Below are 22,282 nucleotides of genomic sequence, written 5' to 3'. Positions count from 1 at the left end.
CAAGCTACGATCAACGAAATGGAGGCGCAGAAAGAATCGAATGAGCGCCAAATCGCAGAGTTACAAGCGAAAATAAGCGAATTGAAAACGCAAAACGAATTGAACGACACGCAAATCTCCGATCTTCAAGCCAAAATCAATGAATTGGAGACTCAAAACAAGTCCAGCCAAACCCAAATCGACGAATTGCAGACCCAACTCCACCAAATGGAAACTCAAAACGAATCCAATGAAACCCAAATCCAAAGCCTCCTTCAAAAACTCAAAGACTTCGAATCCCAAAACCCGATCACTCCTTCAACCGCCCAACCCACACACGAAGAAATTCCCGCGGTTCTGCCGCGTCCTTCCACGTCCCTCAGCCACTTCAGCGCCACTTCCTCCTGGAACGGCTCTCCGCGAGTTTCGCAGGACGTTTCATCGATCAACCGTTTCTACCCATCTCAAACGCTCGACGATGAAACTCCCAACGCTCTGGGCAGCGAAATCGAATCGCGGTTATCGCTCGCAGTGTCGGAGACGTTTTCTCTGGCGACGGAATCCTCGCAATACGACGCTCGGCTGTTTTCTCAGCTGCAGTCCACGATTTCGCAGCTGCAAGCGGAGCTTCAGAACCAGCGATCGCAGACGGCGATGGCTTTAACGTCGGTTTCGCAGCTCAAACAGGAGCAGATGCGTTTGCAGTCGAATTTGTCGCACAAGCAGAACCTCATTAATCAGCTCAACTCCACGTTCACGCAGCAGAACCAGACGATTCAGACGTTGCGAACGGTGCTGACGAAGCGATCGGAGCAGAACGAGGAGTACCAGCGCGTTATCAAGGAGATGAAAACGCAAAACACGCAGCTCAGCGCAGAGTTGGAGACTGCAAAACAAAGAAACGAAAGCAGCGAGGCGACTTCTGCTTCTGCTTCTGCTTCTGCTTCTGCTTCTGCTTCTGCTTCTGCTTCTGCTTCTGCGCAGCCTTCGAATGAAGGGAACGGCTCCAAAGGAGATTTGGTGTGCGTGGAGATTCCGGTGCAGGAAGGAACGCGGACACTTTCGCTGTACGTCGATTTGGATCGAAGCGGAGGCGAAGTGGAGGAGCTGCTTCAGCAGATCGACGAATATGAGAACGAGGTTCTCGTTTATCGCAAGAACAGCGAGACGATGATGAATGAATTGAGCAGGCTGCGAGGACTGAAGGAAGGAAGTCTTTCGGAGGCGGATCCGAAGAGAACGAAGCAAATGGAAGAGGAGATTGTGCAGCTACGCGAGTCTTCGAGAGTGAAAGAAGACGAAGTGCAAGAACTGAAGCGAAAAGTGCAGCGATTGGAAGCGTTAAAGAACGAGTTAAACGAACATTTAAATGCGAAAGAAAAAGAACTGAAAGCTCTGTATAAGCAAAATCGTAATCCATCTCAATCACATTCTTTCTCTGTTTGTTCCATCAACAAACAATCCCAAACACTCTGCTCAATTTGCTCCACTTCCTTCCAAAACGCGTCGTCCATAAACTGCAAATCCTCATCCGACACGCAACTCAATTCTCCCTTTTCCACTTTCCTCCTCTTATCAATTCCTGCATTTCCTGTTTCCATTTCGATTTCTCTTTTCATCGTTTTTCTCTCCTTCTCCTTTTCCTTTTCTCCTTTATTCTCCATTTCTATCTCAATTCGGCACTCTTTCCACACTTCCACTCGTTTCAAATCGCCAAAAAACGCATCCAAATAGCTCACATCCGTCGACCGATCCAAAATCCCTTCTCCCCACGCCTCGCTTTCAAATCCGCGCGCCAAATCCTTCGCATCCCACTTTCCTTCCAGTTTTCCGCACGCCTCCTCCATTTCGGAAGGACTCAAATTCGTTTTCATGTCGCCAAACGGCGTTAAAAACCTCCGACACTTCGCTATCGGATCAAAAACGATTTGATGGCGAAACGAAAGCCGAGTTCGATTCAAATTCGATTGATAGTTCGATGAGTATTGATGAACGGGGAGCTTCGCTACATAGGGGAATACGTTTTCCTCCGATCCACAAAGCTGAATGTATTTTTTCGCGGTTTTCAAGCGGATATAAGGGAGATTGTCCAAGTAATCGCATCCGCTGAGAATGCAAAGAAACTCGAACAAGTCGCAAGTCCATGGAAAGGAAGTGAACTCGTCTGAGTGGAGTAGTTTTTCTAAGCAAACTTCTTTGCATATCCCCGTGTCAGTTAGTTTGTAAAGAACGCAGGGACAACGAAAACAAAGAGAATCTGAATCATCACTCATTACGGCGTCTACGATTCCAGTGCGGCTTAGAAAGGCAAGTTCCGCATCCGATTCATATGGGGAAATAATATACGGAATTTGTAGACGAATGCAGAGATGGAGAACTTCCTCCATCATCGCTTTTGAAATGGATATTGTCTGCGTGAAAATGCCAGTAGCTTTTTTAATGTCGCCCTGAGAGGCAAGCTCTTTTCCTTCTTTTAGTTTGGTCTGCCGTATACTACACTCGAAAAAACAAAAAGAATCATGTACAGGGCTCTCTGTTCATCCGTGTGGCGTTTTGCAGGGAACTTTGCACCGTCGAAAACAAAAATCGGTTGAATGGAAAACCTTCTTAGTAATTTGATCATCTTCTCTATGAAAAATACATATCTACAAAAAACAACAAGAAAAATGACCTACTTCGTAGTTGAAATTCCCATTCCTAATTCCCACGCGCAAAAGTAACATCCGCGGTGAATCCTAATAATTAGATTTCGAAATATGCAGTTTAATACCACCCATAAGCATCAACAGCAATTCTCTTTCCACGATACTTTTCAAGTGACACAACAGAGGTAGCAGAATCGACGAATTTCCACAAGCCAGGAATTCCCATGCCTGTGGTCCTGCAAACACGAAAAATGTCTAAAGAAATGAACCAATAGTGGCATTTCGATATTACGTTGTACTTTTTGTATTATTGTAGACTCCCTTTCAGGATTATGGGGTTTAAGATGAAAAGTGTTTGTTAGGTGGTGTTCAGACATGAGAATATAAAAGGTGGGTTATTACCAGAATGTGCTATTGAGTCAATATTGTATATTCCTGGAAGCAGGTGATTGCAGCAAAACATTCTCATAAGTGGTAGAGATAATTTCTCAACCAAATGAATGTGTAGACTATAATGATGATGATGGTAATGGTAGTGCAAATAGTGTATTTCATTAGATTGGAAAAGCCAAGATATTGGTCAATCTATTGTATATTTATTAATTGTTTTTTAATCATATGAAACGATATTCATTTATAATAAAAGTTGTACAACAATAGAAAGACTTCAACCATCACTGATGTGCAGTCCTTTCCCTTATTATCAGTATCACTTTTCCTATTCTCATTACTTACAATGAAAACTGTATTTTCAAAGTTATTTATTTTCAATTAAGAATTACTGAATAGAGTTACACACAGTAGATTCGCGTGTACTTATAATTGCAAGAGGATAAATATGAAAATAACCTTTTCAAGCTTTGGATTCCAGGGTAAGTCACGAATCATAGATGATCGGGCAGTGTATAGAAAGGATATCATCGTGAAATTGACCCAGACAAATGAATAAACTTTTATTATATATATTATTCACTAGCCACACATCAAACATGCCCTGCTTTGTTTCCTACTTCCCCTATTCTTCATCGTTTACTTCCATACACCAAACACCGAACAACAACCATCTACTCTCATCGATCTGTGCAAATGGTTCGAATCTCTAAACATTGCGAGACATTCAATCCACTCCAACTCCATTCCACGTTCTTTCACACCGTCCACACTATAGCATTTAAAACAAACACTCCAATGGCAACCCCAATAATTCGCTGTAAGATACACGATGCCGGCATCATTTCGCTTTTGGAGCAACATCTTATTATATTCAAAATCCTCCTGCACCCCCTTAAATATCTTCTTTGAAGTATCAAACCCTTGATGCAGAGAGATTAATCCAGTCATATCATAAATATAGTACTTCTTTCTTTGTGCATCTTTCATTAGCGCCGTATCAACAAACCACCTTCCTACAACGACGGGGTCAACATCCTGAAAGTGATATGTGCAAGGAAAGATGAAAATGTCCTAGATGGGAAAAAGAGGGGATCTAATGATTACCATTGCAACATATAGTCTAAGTTTTCCGTTTGCATGATCATTAATAAATCTTTCGTATGAATAAAGTGATTGCATTGTAAGGCTCTCCGTAACGTTGCTGTTCATTACGCGAGATACAAAAAGAAACTAAAGAGAATTTCCAGTTAGAAGAATACTTTGTTGTCCTTCCTCTGTGAGATCAGATAAGATGCGGTGAGTAAGAGGGAGGGATTGATCAAAATATCTAAATTAAGATAGACGAGGTGACGATGAGGGAATTCTTTCTGGACCGCGAGGAAAATATCCCGAAGAACCGGAAGACCGTATATATTCCTGGACTGAATGGGACGAACAAGAACTCCTCTCTCTTTACAAAAATCCGCGATCGTTTCATTATTGGTAAAGACAACGGAAATCGTGTTTCCTGTTTGCTTAAGAATTCTAAACGATTCAATTGTGTTACGCTCCTTATTATTTAAAATCTATGAATGAGTAACCAATAGCAATATGTATATACATCCGTAGTTCCCACGATTATAAATTGAACAGATTCCACTCGCATTGGGATATCAACTACATTTTAGCCGTTAGTAAAGTATATACGATACTTTGGCTTCATCTTTGGCTTGCTATCCCCACAAGTATATTTCATATATTTTCTTCCCCATTTCGAATACAGTGCAATGGATTGGTTGTAATAATGATCTCCCTGGGCATGTATTATTAGAGAACGAGGAATTGTGAATGCGCTCTTTCGATAGCATGATAACTTACAGTACCATAAAGAGAACACTAAAACAACAAAATACAAGGGAGTATGACACATTTTTTAGCCTATAAAAGCTAAAACCACGGGAATCCGTATATGAACAAACAAATCATCTTTGCTTTGTTTGAGTTATGAAAGGATGTTCACACAGCTCAGCAACTCCCCATCGCTTCTGTACATCCTTTTGAAGGCAACACACTATGAAATCTCGGCACTCCGCCGAAACGGCTGGCTTTGCTGGGAATTCGATGTTTACAATATTTAGAATCACATTCTCGCGTAGTAGCGTCTCCTGCGACATGTCCTCTCCAAATGGTTTTTTTCCGTAAACCATTTGGTAGAGAATGACTCCAACGCTCCAGACATCGACTTTCTGCGAAATCAATGGAGGATTGGAGGAGTTGGTTTGGAAGCACTCCGGAGGGAGATACCTACACGAAAAGATGAGTGGATGCTCAAAGTTTGTGTAAAACGAAAGGAAAACAAACAAACAAACAAACGACATGGGGATGAAGATGAATGGATGGGTTGTGCGCACGAGTGCATAGCCAATCAAAAGAAATAATAATAATAACAAAACCAAATGATTTAGCAAGAGCAACTCGAGGCTACACACCCAACCCCCCATTCCAAAAATCCCCCCTATTTTTCACTTTTCTTTTCCTTCCAATTTCAATTCTTTTCAATTCTTTTCAATTCTTTTCTTCTTACCAGTACGTTCCCGCGCCCTGGCTGGTGAGCGCCATCTTGCTGTCCCCGGTGGGGTCCATTTCCTTGCTGAGTCCGAAGTCGGTGATCTTCACTTTTCCCTCGCTATCAAACAAAATATTCGCGGGTTTCAGATCGTAATGAATGATCCGCGTGTGGCTCGAGCTCATGTACTTCAGCGCGGACAGCATTTGGATCACGATCCCGCGCGCCTCGGCTTCTTTGAGCGTGCCGTTCTGCTTGAGATATTGTTCCAGGTCGGTTCCGGGACAATATTCGAGAACGGTGGCGAAGGAATCGCTGTTGATGACAAAACTGTCGAGCTGCCGAACCACGTTCTCGTGGCAGATTCGCTAGATGCGGTGAGAAGATGAAAAGATGAAGACAAAAAAATGCGATGAGCATCTAACAAGAGAACGCAATGGATGGATAAGTGGATAGAGGCTCATGCTTCAATGAAACAAAAAACGAAAAGCAAATATTCACAATTTCAGTTCATTCATTCATTCATTCAATTGCTGATTTGTTCAATGGATACAAGGATTCAATTCACGGATGCAATCCATTCATTCAGTTCGATTCAATCAAAACCCGATCAAAATTCATTCAATTGAATTCATCTATCCATCAATTCATTCAATTCATTCAATTCATTCATTCAATTCATTCAATTCATTCAATTCATTCAATTCATTCAATTCACTTATTTCATTCATTCATTCAATTCATTCATTCAATTCATTCATTCAATTCATTCATTCAATTAATTCATTCGATGATTCATTCCACCCATCCACCATTCCAAATCCATTTCATTCCATATCCATTCCATTCCATTCCATTCCATTCCAATCCACTCCCTGCTTCGCCTACCTTCTGGATGTCGTTCTCCCTGATCGCATGCTTGATATAATTGCTCTTTCGCTCATCGCTCCACGCCGCCGACAGCTGATGGATCTTGATCGCCACGTCCGTCAGCGCCTCCAAATCGAACGCGTGCCACACCTCGCTGAACCCTCCTTTCCCCAGCAGTTCCACGATCTGGTACCGGTTCTTCAGCAGCTGCCGCTCGCAGTACTGGCTGCTCTGCTCGTCCCGCAGCCTCCGCACCTCCCGGATGTGCGCCTCCTTCTCCACCTCCAGCCGGCTCAGCTCCTCCTGAAACTCCCACTGCGCCTCACTCGCCTCCACACATATACTCACCTGCCGCTTCTTCACCGCGTTTACGCAGCTTTTCGTCCGCTCCAGCTTCGCCAGCTGGTCAAAATCGTGGGATTCCCCCTCCTCCGCATCGCCCATCGCTTGCGTCGGAGGCGGCATCGCGCTCTCTTTCTCTCCTCGCTGCGACCTCTACATCGAAACGGGGAAACGGGGAAACTCGCCGAAGACTCCGACGCTCGGCCTCGGCTTTCTCGCGGGTTTCGTTGAGTTCGGCGATGCGTTTCCGCAGCTCCTTCATCCTCTACATGCCAGCCCGGGCGTTTCGCCGACCACTCCGTCGTTCCACGTTTCCACGACGCGATGACCGATCTGCTGCAAGGCGATGTGTCCGACGGTGACGTCCATCCGCGCCACGCGAAGCAGTTTTTCCCGCGAGGAGCAGAACGCGAAGTCGCGGATCCACCGCGTCAGCGCGCTCGCCACGCGCTCCTTCCGCCGACTCGCCTCCTCCGTCAGCTGCGTCAGCTGCCCGCGCAGCAGGTCGATGTCCTCGCGGTAATTCGCGCGCAGACTCGACAGCTCCGCCTGCTGCGACTTGTACGACGTCTCCGCTTGCTGCACTTCCTCCAACGACCGTTTCGTCTCGCTCAGCTCCTACATCGAATCGGGGAAACGGGGAAACGTGCTCCAGCTCCTTGATGCGGCGGTCGCGGGCGATGAGCAGCGTGTAGGGGTCTTTCGCTCGCGAATCGACGCCGGGAACCGCGGGAGACGGGTCGTCTCGATTATCCGCGGGATCGGGGAGGGTTTTGGCGGGAGAAGCGAGCGGGGCGCCGTCTTGCGAAGGGAGGGAAAGCGTGGAGAGATTGGAATGGGAGTCGGGGAGCGGCGGCGCGGGCTGGCGAAGAATCTCCTTGGGGCCGAAGTAGAAGTCGATGCGCTTGGTGTTCCGCGGGGGACTCAGCGGACACGGGGAAGAGAGCGAGTTGTCCTCCTCCGAGCCCTCCACGCAGAAGGTCGGCTGCGGGATGTCCTTGCGCGGAGTGAGCTTGCGGCGGCTGTTGAAGCGCTGGGGCGTCAGAGAAGCACGCAGGGCGTACCGAGGGAGTCGATTGCTTGCGAGAGCGCTTGGATCGTCTGGTGCCGTTGTCCTGCGCATGAATTGCGGGGAAAATCGGGTTACTGAGTTTGTTGAAGTGTCGGGGTAGATTTCGGAACATAGCGTTTCTGTAACCTAAAAAATGAGAAGACGGTATGACGATGCAAACAGTTCTATTATTAGGCAGAGCATGATTTGCCTCCTTTTCACCATCGGAGCTTTTGCTATTCGGAATTAGTTCCATTGAACGACTGATTATATATTCTATAGATTAAAAACGGAATGACAAGACAACCCTTTAAAACAACAAAGAGTGCACAATTATAAAAATGAATGAAAATCTAGGTTAGGTCGCAGATCCAACGACGAAAAACGGCACACTTGCTTTGGGAACTGAAGTTTTTATAGGGATTGGCGAGCGTACTTGACAGTGTGTCTATGAAGTGTGGTGAATTGAAAATAGTGATTTATGTGGGAAAGAGGCTGTTGTACAGTGTAGATACTTGCAAACAAAGTGACGAGCTCATCAAAACTCATAAAATTATAAGGAATGGGTGGTTGTAAAAAGGATTGGTGTAATTATAGGTTAGATCTTTGCACTTTTCAACTAAAAGGTGGGCGTGCTGAATTCAAATGTCGATTTGAATAGATGAATAGAATTTTCTACACATGTGTAAATCGATCCATAGATTTGCGTGGTTTTCAAACCTGTTTGATGATGTTGCTCACAATTCAGTTTCTTGCTTGTTTTTTTACAATTATACCCTATTTTTGGATGTATTCATTTTACCAGATGCGCGGTTGTTAGTCCAAGTCCCAATTCAAAACCCGATCACTATCACAGTTTCGTAAATATCAGCTTAGGGATGTTACGACTTACAACAACATTGCTGCAAGGTGGAAGACTGTTGCAGAGACCGTTGTACTCTGGTATAGTGAATACTGTTGGTACGCTGTCTCACAATGGACTTTTGGTATTTGGTTGCGTGATAACTATGATCACTAGGACAATCGCTCCCAGAAGAGATATTTGACGACCGGAAGAGAGAACCCTTTACTCCCGTTGGTTCTGGGATGTGGAGTTGCTGGTTGCTGTCTTGCTGCAAAGTATGTCGTTGAGGTAGGGACTCGATAGAACCCTGTTGTTGTTTTAGAGTGCCGAGAGATACAAAAACAAAACCGATGGAAATGGTGGTCACACATACGCAATGGCTTCTTTCTACCAAGGAGGTTTTGAGAAGGAAATGACAAAGCGAGAGGCTGCTCTGATTCTCGGTGTAAGGTAATTTTCGATTGTTTCGGAATGATCCACAGAGTAAATTCTGACGAAAAGCGCATTCAGAAGGCTTATCGCACGATTCTTTTGAAAAATCACCCTGATAAAGGTGGCAGTCCTTACTTGGCCGCGAAAGTCAACCAAGCCAAGGACATGTTGTTAGAAGGCAGCACTACGGGATCTCATTTGCATGTTTGTCTCAAACACTCGATTGTTCAATCTTTAACACTCCAGTATCTACAGCAATCGTATCCTCTCCGCTCTTATAGCTTCCCTCCACCTTCAGCTTCAACGGCTTGTCCTCCTTCAGCTCGAACTATCGCTCACAAAACCCGATCACTTTTACGGTTATCAACTGCTCCGCTTCGTTTTCTCCGTCGATCGAAGTGGCTGAAAGTGGCTCCGAGGTCGCCTGGATGTACTTCGGACATGAAATCTAGGGGAAACCGTGGAGCCAAGGAGTACATTGAATGCGAGAGCATCGAGGGGCGACGAAATGGCGGCATAGCGAAGTCGCATCTGGATTCGATGGTCATCAATCCTGTATTTCAGAAGGCACGAAAAGAAGCCTACTTGGAGCTGGACAAAAAAATCCGAAGATTCGCATCGGCAAAAATCTCGCTCGCCGCTGATTCCACGCTCTCTGTGGGTTCAGCAGGTTCAGCAGGTTCAGCAGGTTTAGCAGGCTCAGTAGGTTCAGCAGGCTTCGAGGGCGCAGCAGGCACAGCAGGCGCAGCAGGCACAGCAGGCGCAGCGGATCCCGTGGATTCGCTGGCTCCCGCGGGAGTTTCACTGGGAGTTTCACTGGGAGTTTCACTGGGAGTTTCACTGGGAGTTTCACTGGGAGTTTCACTGAGAGGTTCTCTTCCTTTGCTCGCCTGGCTCTGGGTTTCCCCGGTTTCCCCGGTCTGCTTGTGCTCCCTGGCGGGCTCCTTCTTCGGTTCCTCGGGCTTCCCCGCGGGTCTGGCGGTTCTTCGCACCCGCTTGGGTTTCGCGGGGATGGTCTTGTTCCGCGGGGTGCTGCACACCACGCACCGCGAAACGCTCGGCGGGTTGATCTTCGTGCACGCGGGACACGCCCAGCCCCCCACAATGGTACTGGGCATTGCCGAGCTGGTCGTACTGGGCATTGCCGAGCTGGTCGTACTGGGCATTGCCGAGTTAGTCGAACTGGGCATTGCCGAGCTGGTCATCTCGACTTGGGCGGCCTTGGTGGGATTTCTAGAGAACATCGGAACTGGGCAATGCCCACAATTTCTCGGCAAAGCGGGGCGTTTTCTACAGGTCAAAGCGGTAATTGGAGTCTACGCTCTGACGGCGCCATAAATACACCTGTAGCGCCAAGAGCAGAGCGAGAACCGCGGATAAAATGAGCGACGAACTGACCCGCGGGGCGGTTTTTTCGCAGTGTTCCCCCGCGAATCCGCTGAAACACAAACACTTGCCTACATCACATCCCCGCGGAACTCGCACCATTCTCGATGCAGACGCCTTGGTCGGAGCAATCGTCGCTGTCGGAACACTGTTTCTCGCAGTGTTCCCCGTAGAAATTGAAAACACAATCGCACTTTCCCGCTCTACGTCGAATTCCAATCGAACTTCCACTGGTTGCACAGGCCCTTCCCGCTACAGTCCTTCATATAATCGCAGTTGAATTCGCAGAACTCCCCGCTGAATCTACGTCTCGGTTTCCCCAGTTTCCCCACTTCTCGTCGCACACGCACGTCTGGTTTTGGCACGACCCGTGCTCTCCGCACGTCGTCGCGCTGCACCCGCAATCCGTGGGATCCCACCGGTCGTTGGCGCAGGAGCACGTGAGCGAGGAGGGATCGCACGTGCCATGTCCATTGCATTCCACCACATTCCCGTCGAGCGTGATGAGTCCGGGGCAGTGCTGGTCGAAGGCCGTTCCGTAGAAACCGGGGTCGCAGACGCACGTGCCTTCGTCGCATTCTCCGTTTCCACTGCAGCTGACCCAAATCCCGTCCTTTTCGATCTGCCCAGGGCAGCTGAGCGAGCAGTCCTCGCCGGAGTAGCTCGCGTCGCACTCGCAGTAGTAGTTCTCGGCGTCGTCTTCTTTGATGCATTGGCCGTGGCCGCTGCACTCGAGCACTTTGCCAGATTCGGTGATCAGGCCAGGACATGATACGCTGCAATCACTGGTGTAGTAACCGGGATTGCAGGTGCACGTCGCAGTATCCGTGTACGAGCACGTTCCGTGGCCGCTGCAGATGATAATGGTATCATTATCATCGCGGTAGGATTCGGGACAAACCGCGCTGCAGTCGGAGCCGAAGGCGTAGCTATCGCATTTACAGACATAGGCGCCGTTCGTTAGTTCACAATCTCCATATCCACTGCATTCATAGACTTCTCCATCTTCTATTTTGAGTCCTTCACACGAATCGCTGCACGTATCTCCGTAATAACTAAGAATCACAAAAATAAAGAACGACAACCCGAAGTTGCATTCGCAAACATTATCTACCATTTGACCATGATTTGAGCAGCTTTCATCTTCAAGCCTCCTTAGATGATTTGGATAAAGACATAGTACTACAAATCGTCATTTCAGATTGGACCCCGTACCAGATATGATTAAACATAAAAACACACACCAATTATGTCTCATTTCACTTTCACTATAATCAGTTCAAAACAAGGAGTTTCAAAATTAACACATTTATAGATTTGTGGGGTCTTGTGGGATCTATTGTTTTGGAAGGTTTTGACGATTTGTTATTATTGTTTTTGAAGGTTTTGACGATTTGCTTTTTCAATTTGTGATAAAAATGGAAATGGAATTAAAAGGAAAGTAGCAAATGAACATAAGAGGATCAGATAAAATACAAAAACAATACAAAAATAAAAAAGAAAATAGAACAAAGGTTAAAACTACGAAAGAACCACAACGTTTCGTCTTTTTTTACCAATATCCATCCCACTCTTTACATGTACCGCCACAGAGTAGAGCACGAAAGATTGATGAAATCAGCGTGTTTTGCATTGAACTGATCACTGGGTGAAACGCCCATCTTGCATCTTCTTCTAATTATTATCTGGGAGAATTCATAAGGAAACTACGGATTTGCAACGCTTTCAATAAGAGATGGCTGCAATTCTCTCTGCGAAGCAGTTTCATAAGGACTATAAAATTACGAAGAAAATAGGGCATGGCGCGTTTGGAGAGATTTATATCGGATCGGATATTCATACTGGAAGACCTATCGCTTTGAAGAAGGAATCGTCACAATGTAAGTGCAGCCAGCTGCGCTACGAGGCAAAGGTGTACAGTATTTTGGAAGGAGGAATGGGAATTCCCAAGGTGTACATGAATGGTATACTCGAAGATAACAATATTATGGTGATGGATTTACTTGGGCCCAGTCTTGAAGATATGTTTAATTATTGCGGAAGGCGTTTTACTCTCAAAACTACGATGATGCTTGGAATTGAGCTAATCACCCGCTTGGAGTTTATTCATCATCGGAACTTCATCCACCGGGATATCAAGCCTGATAATTTTGTGATTGGAACAGGGGATCGAGCCAATGTAGTGTATATAATCGATTTTGGACTTTCCAAACAGTACAGAAATCCTCATCATTTCCGCCACATTCCGTATGGATAACGAGATGGTGTGATCGTAGATATCGAGAAGATAAGAGTCTCACAGGAACTCCTCGTTACGCTTCTCTCAGCAATCACTTGGGAATCGAGCAGAGTCGCCGTGACGATTTAGAATCCCTCGGCTACGTCCTTCTCTATTTTGTGCGCGGGAAGCTTCCTTGGCAGGGTCTGAACGCCACTTCCAAAAAGAAAAAATACAACCGAATTATGGAATGCAAGATCGAGGTTCGTTTTAGCTTGCTTTGCTAGGCTTGGCTCGATTTGGCTTGGCTTGGCTTGGCTTGGCTCATGCGTAGAACTCGTTCGCAACGCTCTGCGCCGGTCAGCCCGAAGAATTGTTGGAGTATATGAACTACTGTCGAAGCCTGAGCTTTGACCAGAAGCCGAACTATCGCTATCTGCGCGGCCTCTTCCGCCGCGTCCTGGCCAAGAATGTAGGGAAATCGCTTTGGCTGTGTGCTCTTGTCTAATGCGCAGAATTGGGAGAATGACGGACGATACGACTGGATGGACCCCTCGATTCCGAAGAACACCTCGTATTTGCCGGAAACAGGGAAGGGATCGGACGGGAATCTGCGGCAGGATCTGCTGTTTCCCGCGTTGCCGATTTATCGCGAGACGTACAAAGAAGGTGGGCATGCAGATGGGGAGTGAGGCGTAGAAGCGTATAAGATGGTATATACGATACAAGGAGAGGGAACAGAGCGAAATGGGCAGGTAAAGAGGTATGCAGAGGACAAGGAAGAAGTGTATAACAGGTAATGCGAGAGTAGACGATTTTTCGATAGTTGGAATGTTTGTTGAATCCATATGGCCTATGAAAATAATAGAGAGAAATTGCGTAAAATAGAGTAGAAATCAATGTTTGCCCAATCACGTATAATTCAGGTTTTTACCTTCTTGGAACCTTCCCAATATTCTATTTTCAAGGCAATGCACTAAATACGATCCAAAAAAAACAACAGTACATTCTTAACCGCACAAATATCCTGTGTTCAACAAACAAAGATAGATGAACGAATCACTTAGGCGCTGAATGGTTTCTTCACCATCTCATACAAATCGGTGAAAGAGTAGGAACACTTCACATCATTGTTCTTACAATAGATGAGAGAACTCACAACTGCAGCCATAATGGCACCGAACAAAAACTGGCCCTTCTTATTTCCAAGATTCACAGTCCATCCGCACCATTTACAGCGCTTGGGGACGATCACGCGCGAATCCTATCCAATAGCAAATTTGCTATATGTGTACATCAGGATTGTAGTAAAACATGTACCAGTAGTAGTGTTTCTTCATCTCTTCTTCCGTAATAATCTGCCTACGTGTTGGCACGAGAGCAATCAACGGGCTTACTCCTTTTTCTCTTCCGACATTTTGCGATTTGATATACAAAGATTCAGTGAATAATTCGAAATGTTTCCCTTTTTCTCCTATTCTCCGCTAGGATTTCTAAAATTGTACAGAGTGGAGAGATAACTGAAACGAAATGGATCCGAGGAAAAATTATGCACGCAGAACCATTTAACAATCGTTAAGACTTTTGTCGTGTGCATTCTGACAATTTACCTGTAGGATCTGCTTCTCGCACATTACGGAATCATCACACCCTGTCAATTTCGCAAAGTATCCAAAACGCAATATCCCCACATGCTGAAACATAAAGGTGTTTGAAACAAAGATTAACATATATATATGCGTTGTTACTCATAATCAAGCAAAAAACTATGAGTCTCTCATAGGTATGAGGATACCACTACTTTAGCCACAATGACTTGCTCATGATCTTTACAAAATTCAAAATCTTTCACTGGTATCCATTTCGAATACGGAACAATATAGTTTGCGCGAGGCACATCCAGCGAATCATCTTCTTGAGTATCCGTGGAGCCTTGATCTAGCAAATTTCCTAGATCGGGAACAATTTTGAATTTCGTATCAGGTGACCTCCATTCACTTTGCACTACATCTAAGCGACCGAATATAATAAAAATACATTTCTCTTCACATAGGCTTTTAAGGGAACAAATGTTACATACCGAATTACAATAATTCAATACAGATTTTGTAAAAGCGGAAATATGCTTTACACGCTGGCAGACACAACACTTCTTATGCACGACACTTCTTCGATTCACAATATGATTACATGGATTTGGCATAACAAAAAATGATTAATAAAAAAAAGATGATTAAAAAATACTCCCGATTTTTGGCATGCACACATGAATTGACAACTTCGCATTTCCCATGCTTTCATTCTCCTCTTATCAATTTTGTTCAACTTCGTTCCCACTTTTTCGAATCGCTTTGATGATGAACAAAAACGTGGAAGGCTTGATGCCCAGAATGTGCTTCACCTCCTCGATCGAACTCGGCTTTGTGTCCATCAGCTTATCCTTCTCTTCCTGCGAAATCGGAAGCGCAGAGAAATCAAAATTCTCCGGAATCTTCAACCCGTTGGAGCGATTGAACAAATCAATGTCCTTTTTCTGCTTTTCCAAATAAACGCCATATTTCGCGGTGATATACAGCGTCTGCTTCACACCTCGCGTGGTGTCTAATTCGTACTGTCGCTCAATCCCTACGATTCAGCACGGTGTCTCCCTGCTTGTTGCGAATAATGTCCTCAACGGTCTTGATGGAGATCTTGGGATACGCCATGGCGTCGAAGGCCGAAATGTACTTGTGCTCTCCCGGCAATCCCCATTCCTCGCTGGAGAGCCGATACGCCTTCAAGAACTCGTTACACTACACAATCACCAAGTTTCCACGGTTTCCACTTTTAACAATTCTTCTTTTTTCTCCATGAATTTGGCATATCGCTCCTCTCCGACAATTCCTTCTTGATAGCCCCATTCCGTTAACCGCAAATCCGCATTATCGGCGCGGACCGTAATGCGATACTCACTTCGCGACGTGAACATTCGGAACGGTTCCCGCGTCAAATCCGTTCTATTCTCCACCCTCCCACAAGTCTCTACCGATACCCTCCACGCGTCAGATCGTCCGTCAGCACGCCGATCATCGCTCTCGACCGTTCCAGAATAACCGCGGGTTTCCCCATCACTTGCCGCGCCGCGTTGATCCCCGCCATGATTCCCTACATGCCATCCCCGCGGTTCTCCCACCTGCGCCGCGGCCTCCTCGTACCCGGTGGTTCCGTTGATTTGCCCCGCGAGAAACAAATTGGCCAATAGCCGAAGCCGAAACGCCGGCGTCAGAACCGCGGGATCCACATAGTCGTACTCGACCGCGTACCCGGGTCGCAGCATGTCCACGTGCTCCAGACCGCGCATGGTCCGCAGGAGTTTCAGCTGCGTTTCGGCGTCGTACGCGGTCGCCAGGCCGTTCGGATACACGACGGGCGTTTCAAGCCCCTCCGGCTCCAGCCAGATCAGATGGCGTTTCTTTTCGGGGAAACGGAGAACCTTCTTCTCGATCGACGGGCAGTACCGCGGCCCCTGGCCCTTCCCGCGGTTTCCGGTGAAGGAGGGCAGTTCCCCGCGGTGGGCGTTACAGATGGCGTGGGTTTCCTCGTTTGTGTATGTCGTCGCGCAGCGGAGAAGGCGCGATTGGTTGGGAATGAAGTCCCCCGCGTAGATGTTCAGGAAGCTCAGCGGAACCGCGGGAGCGTCGGAGGCCTGCGTGGCCAGCCGCGACCAATCGATGCTGTCGCGGTGTAACCGCGGGGGAGTGCCCGTGGTGAAACGCTCGATGGGGAGATGGAGCGAGTGAAGGAAGTCGGCGAGGTGGATCGAGGGCGGGTCCACGTTCAGCGTGTCGCGCTAGGTGGAAATGGAGAAACGTGGAAACGTGGAAACGGCCAGCAGGAACGTTCCATTTTCCGATGTGGCAAACGCCGTGGAGGAAGGTGCCGGTACAAAGCACGACGGCGGAGCAGTGGATGTGCTGGCCTTTGCGCGTGACGACGCCGTGGATGGTTTTGTTGGATGCGTCCATTTCGAATTCCTGCGGATGAGAAGAGGCAGAGAAGGGTAAGGGTACATGGGCACCGTCTTCGATGACCGTGAGATTGGGGTAGTTTCGAATCGCCTGCTGCATGTGTTTTTTGTACAAATCACGATCCACTTGCGCACGAGGACCGTGCACCTAGGCATTACGATAGGGGGATGCCAATGATTTACGGCGGGGCCCCGTGAGGCGTTTAGTACACGGAACTGGATGCCTCCATAGTCGGTCATCCGGCCAATTAAACCATCCAACGCGTCGATTTCTCGAATCAAATGGCCTTTTCCGATTCCTCCCATGGAAGGCTAGTGCATGATTCGGGAAAAATGAAGTGGATTACATTACAGGACATTTCTCCAATCGTGGAGAAATTGGTTGTGACTAGCGCTGTCTTTACACCCATTCGCGCGGCAGCTGCAGCTGCCTCCACTCCAGCATGACCTCCTCCTATTACAACTACATCATAATGGAGAGTGGATGAAAATTGGCGTGCAAGGCTCCTGCAAGCTCTAAAATGTGATGATGGAAAGGGTGGGATGTACCGATTGCAAATAGACCTGCTTAGCATCAAAAGAAGGATGAATATGAACAATGGAAGGCAGCATTGTTAGAAAGGTTGTGGAGTGTGTTAGGTTGTATGAGGAAGAGGTTGGTGTGTTGTTCCCAATCGTTCAAGCATTGAAAGAGGCGTTCAAACCTGAAAGTGTTGTTTGGCATTGGAGTGAAGGAGAGATGTATATATATATATAAAAGAAAGAGAGATCGGTTGCTTTCGACTGTATTTCACAAACAAATAACAGGTATGTTGTTACAAAAATAGGATCACAAAAACATCTACCGACTCTTCTCCTTCCTTCCTTCCTTCGTCATTCTACAAAGCAAATCTTTCCTTCAACCCACCCCCTTAATCCATTTTTTTCTTCCTTCCTTCACTCACTCACTCCCTTCCCTCATCATCATCATCATCATCATCATCATCATCACCACTCTCCTCCGCCTCCTCCACCAAATGCGACCACACCTCAATCTCGGGAAACAGCGTCGCCACCAGTACATCCAGCCCATGCAGACACAGATTTCTGCACAGCGCCTCGCTCTGGAACTGTTCGAACACGCGCATCACGCTCAGCCGCAGTCCCCTCGCCGAATCCACCTGCTCCGCCACGCGCACCCACCGTTCCGGAAGGTTCTCCAGCACCGTCCGCCTCGCTCGCTCCACCTCCGATCTCCCCGCGGGAGCCTCGCTCTCCCGCCGAAAGCACCGGTTATCCGCGAGAAACCACTGCTCTCCGTCCCACGCGCGCACGCGCAGCCACCCCAGAAGCCGCGCCACGCTCTCGCTCCCCATCGCCCGTTTCTCCGTTTCCACGTACGTTTCGAGCAGACTGCCCCCGGTGAGCACCCGCACGGCGCTAGATCGCACGGCCTCCCCGCGGGTACCTCGCAAACGCGGCGTGGAGCTTCGCGCTGAGCCCCTTCGGATGCTCCGCCTGCAGAATCTCGTCGACCAGCGCGAAGCCCTGCGCCTCCAGCGCCTGCATTTGCTGCAGCGGCAGCGACGGCTCCGCTTCCTCCGCCGGTTCCTCTGCGATTTCACCCCCACACCTTTAAAATGAAACCGTCGTCGGAGAGCCGCGGCGACGCGGACGCCGCCGCGGGCGTTTCGGGGAGCGGGGAGACGGCGCCGTCGGGGACGAAGAGCGCTTGGAAGGCGCGGAGAGAGAAGATCTAGGGAGAACCGCGGGGAAAGGGGAACGTTGGGGAGGCGGAGGAGGGAGCGGAAGTAGGCGGAGAGACTGACGCAGCGCATGCGGAGGTAGGCGGGGTCGAAGTTGGATTTGGCGCCGAACTGCTTGGGCGGGAAGGGAGGAAAACCGCGGGGCAGGAGATGGCGGATTTGGCGGTGGAATTGGTGGAGGCGGGAATAGCGATGGTTGACGCTGGGAGTAAGTAAAAAAATAAAAGAGAGAGAGAGCGTACGTCCACGTTTGCGTGGCTGTGAAAACCTGAATGGAAAAAACGACGACATTTTTGGACTCGGTGGAGCTCCACTGGATTTGGTAGGAATCGACCTGGATGGACTGGATCTGGTGGATCTGGAAATCAGGAAGGAAGCAAAGAAGAGGAATACCAAGTCCGAAATCAGATCAATTTCATGAGTTCTACAGATAAGCAAAACACTCACAGAGAAAAGAAAGGAGGCTTACGATGTTGTTGTAGATGCGTCGTGCACCGTCGGATCCGCGCTTTCTGGCGGCTGCTCGGAAAAACCAAAAATGTTCGGGTTTTCTTCGGTTTCCACCAGCGGCGTGGCGTCCGCCTCTATTCCTTCATGTTGATTCGTTCTGCAAACGTGGAATGGGAGTAACCGGAACGGAATTGATCGAGGAAGGCGTGTCGCAGGAAATGGAGAACAAAACGCCGCTGACCATTCCCGCCAAACGAAGCACCTCGTTCATCTACCGTGCAGTCCGTTCTAGAATTCATACGTTCTCTGGAATCAACAAGATGGCGGATTTCTTGTACATTTCGCGTAATTCCTGATTGGTGAACGACGCCAAGAAATCCCTCAATTTCTACACAATTATTCCACGATTTGACACGTACATGGGTATTTAGCAAAAACGCAATCGCATTCCGCGCGAATTCCAAGTCTTTTGTCGGTTTGACCAATTTCGGGGGTATTTTTGCCTTCCGCAAAATCGCCCAGACTCCTGGAATCGTGGATTTCCGCTTGTAATCGAGGATGGCAATATAGCGTTCGATGAGATTTTGCAGCGCCGGATTTCCTTCCAAAATGGCCTGATCGGGTTTTGAGAGATAGGAAGCAAGCAGCGAATTGGTGGCGTCGGTGAGCATCTGAAGCAGGAACGAGCGCTCGCGAAGCCACTCCTCGACTTCGTCCAATCCCGACATCCAGGAGAGCGACAAGTCTAGAAGAAGTGAGTTTCAATAATTGAATAAAGAATGAAGAATGAGAAGAAGAAGAAGAAGAAGAAGAAAAGAGAATGAGGAAGAGAAATACAAAGAAGAAGAAGAAGAAGAAAAAACATAAGAGAATGAAAAGGGAAAAGAGAATCAAAACACACAAGAATCAACACACAATAAACAATAAACAATAAACAAAGCAAAGAACAATCACCTACCTGTCATAAACTCTTGATCGGATGGCTTCAAATGGCGCTGTCGGTAGTGTTCTGCGTATTATTCAAGGCGTGAGGAGACGCACCACTCGCTTGATTCATTCGCGACAGCGTCGCTTTTTTCTCTTCCTCCGCGTTCGGAATCGTTTTCAACTCGATCGAAGAATTCGGTTTCGTTCTGCGATGACGCTCTACAACACTCCAAACACGCCTCCAAACCGACGTTTGGTCGACTGCAGACGCGACGTAGAGTGCCATGGCATGCATTCGCACGCGACGACATGCATGGAATCGTCCAATCGCAATCCGAACCAACACACATCCTGAAACTCCTCCAGAATGTCACTCAACAACGCATATTGCTGCGAGCCATCTTCATTTCACTCTCTCCCCATAATCTCCCATTTACATTCATAGCCTTCTTTCGAAGTTCGATGGATCGTTTCGTGGCGGATTTGAGGATGGCTCGCGCCTTCGTCCCAGCGACAATACGACAAAAAGATTATGGGTGAATAGGGCTGCGGAGTTCGAAACAGAAAGGACCCGTTGGGGGCGTGATAAAGAATCGTTTCCGCGTGGAACCGACTCAATGAATGCACGACGTAGTTCAGCGCATCGTCGCGATTCGACGAATTCTACCCCATAAAACACGCTTTTTTTCAAAAAGTTAAAAAAATACCAGCTTCTCCTTCATCAGTTTCCCGCACAATTCGTTCGACATTTGAATCTGCAGCAGCGTCGCGTCCACCCATTCCCGCCATTTCCCCTCGAACACCGTGATTAGCATCCGATTGAACCCCGTCGGCGTCAGTAATCGCAGGAACGGCGCCAGCACGTAGTTGCTCACCGCGTCACACACGATATCGCGAAGCAGCGTCCCGCCAGACGAGTTCGGAAGCAGCAGATGATACAGTTGCTGCGAGAGCTAGACTCAGAGAGAACCGCGGGTCGGTACGTAGCGGAGATAGACGGCGACGAGCTCTTCGTCGCGGAGAGCAGGATGGAGACAGCCGTGGATTCGGTATTGGTGCTCGATGGCGGCTTGGCGGTCGTGGAGATTCGAAAGGGAGAAGAAGCCGGGAATGAATTTGGGGTCGAAGGAGCGATTGCGATGTTTGGCGAAGAATAGCTGAGAAGATAGGGGATGGTGAAAAGAGAGAAACGTCGTGGTTGGCATAGGCGGCGTTTTCGAGCATGATGCGATAGGTCTGAAGATTGTCGATGAGGAGAGAGAGGAAGGCGGAGGTGAGGCGGTAGAAGATGTTGGGACGGGTAAAGGCGCGGATGAGTTCGGTTTCGCTCTGGAGAAGCATGAGATGGACGTTTCGGTACAGATCTCCGTTCAATGAACGAGACACTAGAAGGTGACTCAAAAGCGAGGAGGAAAGCTACGGAAAGAATTGTCTCCGAACATCTGGCGCAAAAGCAAATCATTAATGTAGCCTGTTTGTAATCACACCCACTCGACCCAACTCAGTTCATCCCAAATAGCTTGCGTGTTTTCCCAATGGCATGAAAGCTCACTGCGTAGTTTTATTTCGATCATATCCGCAGGCTCCGTCGAAGTCAGCTTCTCGGTGAAATTCGGCTTATTCACCATACGGGGCCGTATTCTCTTCTCCTCTTGTTTATAATGAATTATATAGAGAAGGATTTCGTGACAAACCACGCAACTCAGCACGAAGAACCCAAATTCAATTAATTTTTTGATGATCCAACCCAGACATTTGTAAAAAAGCACAAAATGATGGATTCGCGATACTGTCGCATCCCACCTCCACACTATGGAGATTATCCATATCGATACAATGATGGATGATGTCAGAAAGCCCATTTAGAGCCAAAGCAGTACAAGATGATGAGTTTTCTTATCTTTTCTAAATACAAAACACCTTGTTTTTTTTGGGGGGGAATCTACCATTGAATTGAGGCGATCCCCACACGAAATTCATCCTTGAATGAAGCACTATCTAAGTAATGGCTCTTCGAAGAGAAATAACAAGAAAGGGAGGTTGAGCAATGGGGATGAAAAATGCACTCTCGAATCGGCCTGTGTCAAGATACCGATCCCGCAGTTCCAAAAAGTGTATCACACGATCCTACGAAGATACTGACATTGAGAACTCAAATCGCTGTGCCGTATCGTTTTTCCATTTTCTCACACACTCCCCTTACCAACGACGGCTTTCAAACCCTAAAAGTGATATGCTCCCCGGTCTCCGTTAGAACGATTTCTTTCATCCGTGCGGCCAGCAGAGTGCACTCGATCCTTTACAAAGGTTTGGCAGCTGGCAAACTGTCTGCAGCAATGACCACACTGCGTGCATGTCGTCGCGCAAGAAGTCAGCTAGATGGGGGATGATTGGTTGCTGAAACTCTTAGATTGCAAGATCAAAATATTTTTCTTTTTATATATAAATA

The 22,282-nt window shown here is 47.5% G+C and overlaps 8 protein-coding genes; 2 read left to right on the top strand and 6 right to left on the bottom strand.

Moving 5' to 3' along the window:
- Positions 1–1,400: 1,400 nt before the first annotated feature.
- GSBLH_T00002553001 (DNA repair protein (XPGC)) lies at positions 1,401–2,602 on the bottom strand (the record flags this gene model as incomplete). Its single annotated transcript, XM_013041023.1, has 2 exons — positions 1,401–2,472; positions 2,505–2,602. 2 exons carry the CDS (start codon positions 2,600–2,602, stop codon positions 1,401–1,403), a joined length of 1,170 nt encoding a protein of 389 aa, XP_012896477.1.
- Positions 2,603–3,630: 1,028 nt separating this feature from the next.
- On the bottom strand, positions 3,631–4,719 carry GSBLH_T00006448001 (uncharacterized protein; the record flags this gene model as incomplete). The annotated part of the gene is made up of 6 exons (XM_013041022.1): positions 3,631–3,639; positions 3,666–4,088; positions 4,122–4,247; positions 4,277–4,582; positions 4,618–4,673; positions 4,704–4,719. The coding sequence occupies 6 exons, from the start codon at positions 4,717–4,719 to the stop codon at positions 3,631–3,633; spliced, it is 936 nt and encodes a 311-aa protein (XP_012896476.1).
- A 3,984-nt stretch (positions 4,720–8,703) lies between these two features.
- GSBLH_T00002551001 (Mdj2) lies at positions 8,704–9,546 on the top strand (the record flags this gene model as incomplete). Its single annotated transcript, XM_013041021.1, has 5 exons — positions 8,704–8,811; positions 8,844–8,957; positions 8,992–9,119; positions 9,152–9,489; positions 9,521–9,546. The coding sequence occupies 5 exons, from the start codon at positions 8,704–8,706 to the stop codon at positions 9,544–9,546; spliced, it is 714 nt and encodes a 237-aa protein (XP_012896475.1).
- A 136-nt stretch (positions 9,547–9,682) lies between these two features.
- GSBLH_T00002550001 (uncharacterized protein) lies at positions 9,683–11,604 on the bottom strand (the record flags this gene model as incomplete). The annotated part of the gene is made up of 6 exons (XM_013041020.1): positions 9,683–10,334; positions 10,366–10,391; positions 10,422–10,558; positions 10,587–10,690; positions 10,719–10,790; positions 10,820–11,604. 6 exons carry the CDS (start codon positions 11,602–11,604, stop codon positions 9,683–9,685), a joined length of 1,776 nt encoding a protein of 591 aa, XP_012896474.1.
- Positions 11,605–12,183: 579 nt separating this feature from the next.
- On the top strand, positions 12,184–13,213 carry GSBLH_T00002549001 (uncharacterized protein; the record flags this gene model as incomplete). XM_013041019.1 has 3 exons in its annotated part: positions 12,184–12,734; positions 12,764–12,968; positions 13,040–13,213. Exons 1-3 carry the CDS (start codon positions 12,223–12,225, stop codon positions 13,211–13,213), a joined length of 891 nt encoding a protein of 296 aa, XP_012896473.1. The 5' UTR covers positions 12,184–12,222.
- A 539-nt stretch (positions 13,214–13,752) lies between these two features.
- Positions 13,753–14,134, bottom strand: GSBLH_T00002548001 (uncharacterized protein). XM_013041018.1 has 3 exons: positions 14,103–14,134; positions 14,001–14,067; positions 13,753–13,969 (listed from the first exon to the last, which is right to left on the bottom strand). The coding sequence occupies exons 1-3, from the start codon at positions 14,120–14,122 to the stop codon at positions 13,769–13,771; spliced, it is 288 nt and encodes a 95-aa protein (XP_012896472.1). The 5' UTR covers positions 14,123–14,134; the 3' UTR covers positions 13,753–13,768.
- A 298-nt stretch (positions 14,135–14,432) lies between these two features.
- Positions 14,433–14,908, bottom strand: GSBLH_T00002547001 (uncharacterized protein; the record flags this gene model as incomplete). XM_013041017.1 has 2 exons in its annotated part: positions 14,433–14,709; positions 14,743–14,908. The coding sequence occupies 2 exons, from the start codon at positions 14,906–14,908 to the stop codon at positions 14,483–14,485; spliced, it is 393 nt and encodes a 130-aa protein (XP_012896471.1). The 3' UTR covers positions 14,433–14,482.
- A 108-nt stretch (positions 14,909–15,016) lies between these two features.
- Positions 15,017–17,286, bottom strand: GSBLH_T00002546001 (Glucose-inhibited division protein A; the record flags this gene model as incomplete). Its single annotated transcript, XM_013041016.1, has 8 exons — positions 15,017–15,306; positions 15,335–15,497; positions 15,530–15,701; positions 15,731–15,849; positions 15,878–16,534; positions 16,563–16,859; positions 16,895–17,023; positions 17,059–17,286. 8 exons carry the CDS (start codon positions 17,284–17,286, stop codon positions 15,017–15,019), a joined length of 2,055 nt encoding a protein of 684 aa, XP_012896470.1.
- Positions 17,287–22,282: the final 4,996 nt, after the last annotated feature.

The sequence above is a fragment of the Blastocystis hominis genome (genome assembly GCF_000151665.1).
Source record: "Blastocystis hominis, Singapore isolate B (sub-type 7) whole genome shotgun sequence assembly, scaffold_2".
In the NCBI taxonomy this organism is placed as follows: Eukaryota; class Bigyra; order Opalinata; family Blastocystidae; genus Blastocystis; species Blastocystis hominis.
The sequence above is the reverse complement of the archived record's forward strand: the minus strand, read 5'-3'. Positions and strand labels throughout refer to the sequence as shown.

Excerpts from the sequence above, each read along its gene's own strand:
- GSBLH_T00002548001 (XM_013041018.1), bottom strand. The coding sequence starts at position 14,122 with ATGTCGGAAGAGAAAAAGGA. Across the intron at positions 14,068-14,102 it reads ATGTCGGAAGAGAAAAAGGA|GCAGATTATTACGGAAGAAG; the intron begins GTAAGCCCGTTG and ends GCCAACACGTAG. Across the intron at positions 13,970-14,000 it reads TGTTTTACTACAATCCTGAT|GATTCGCGCGTGATCGTCCC; the intron begins GTACACATATAG and ends GCTATTGGATAG.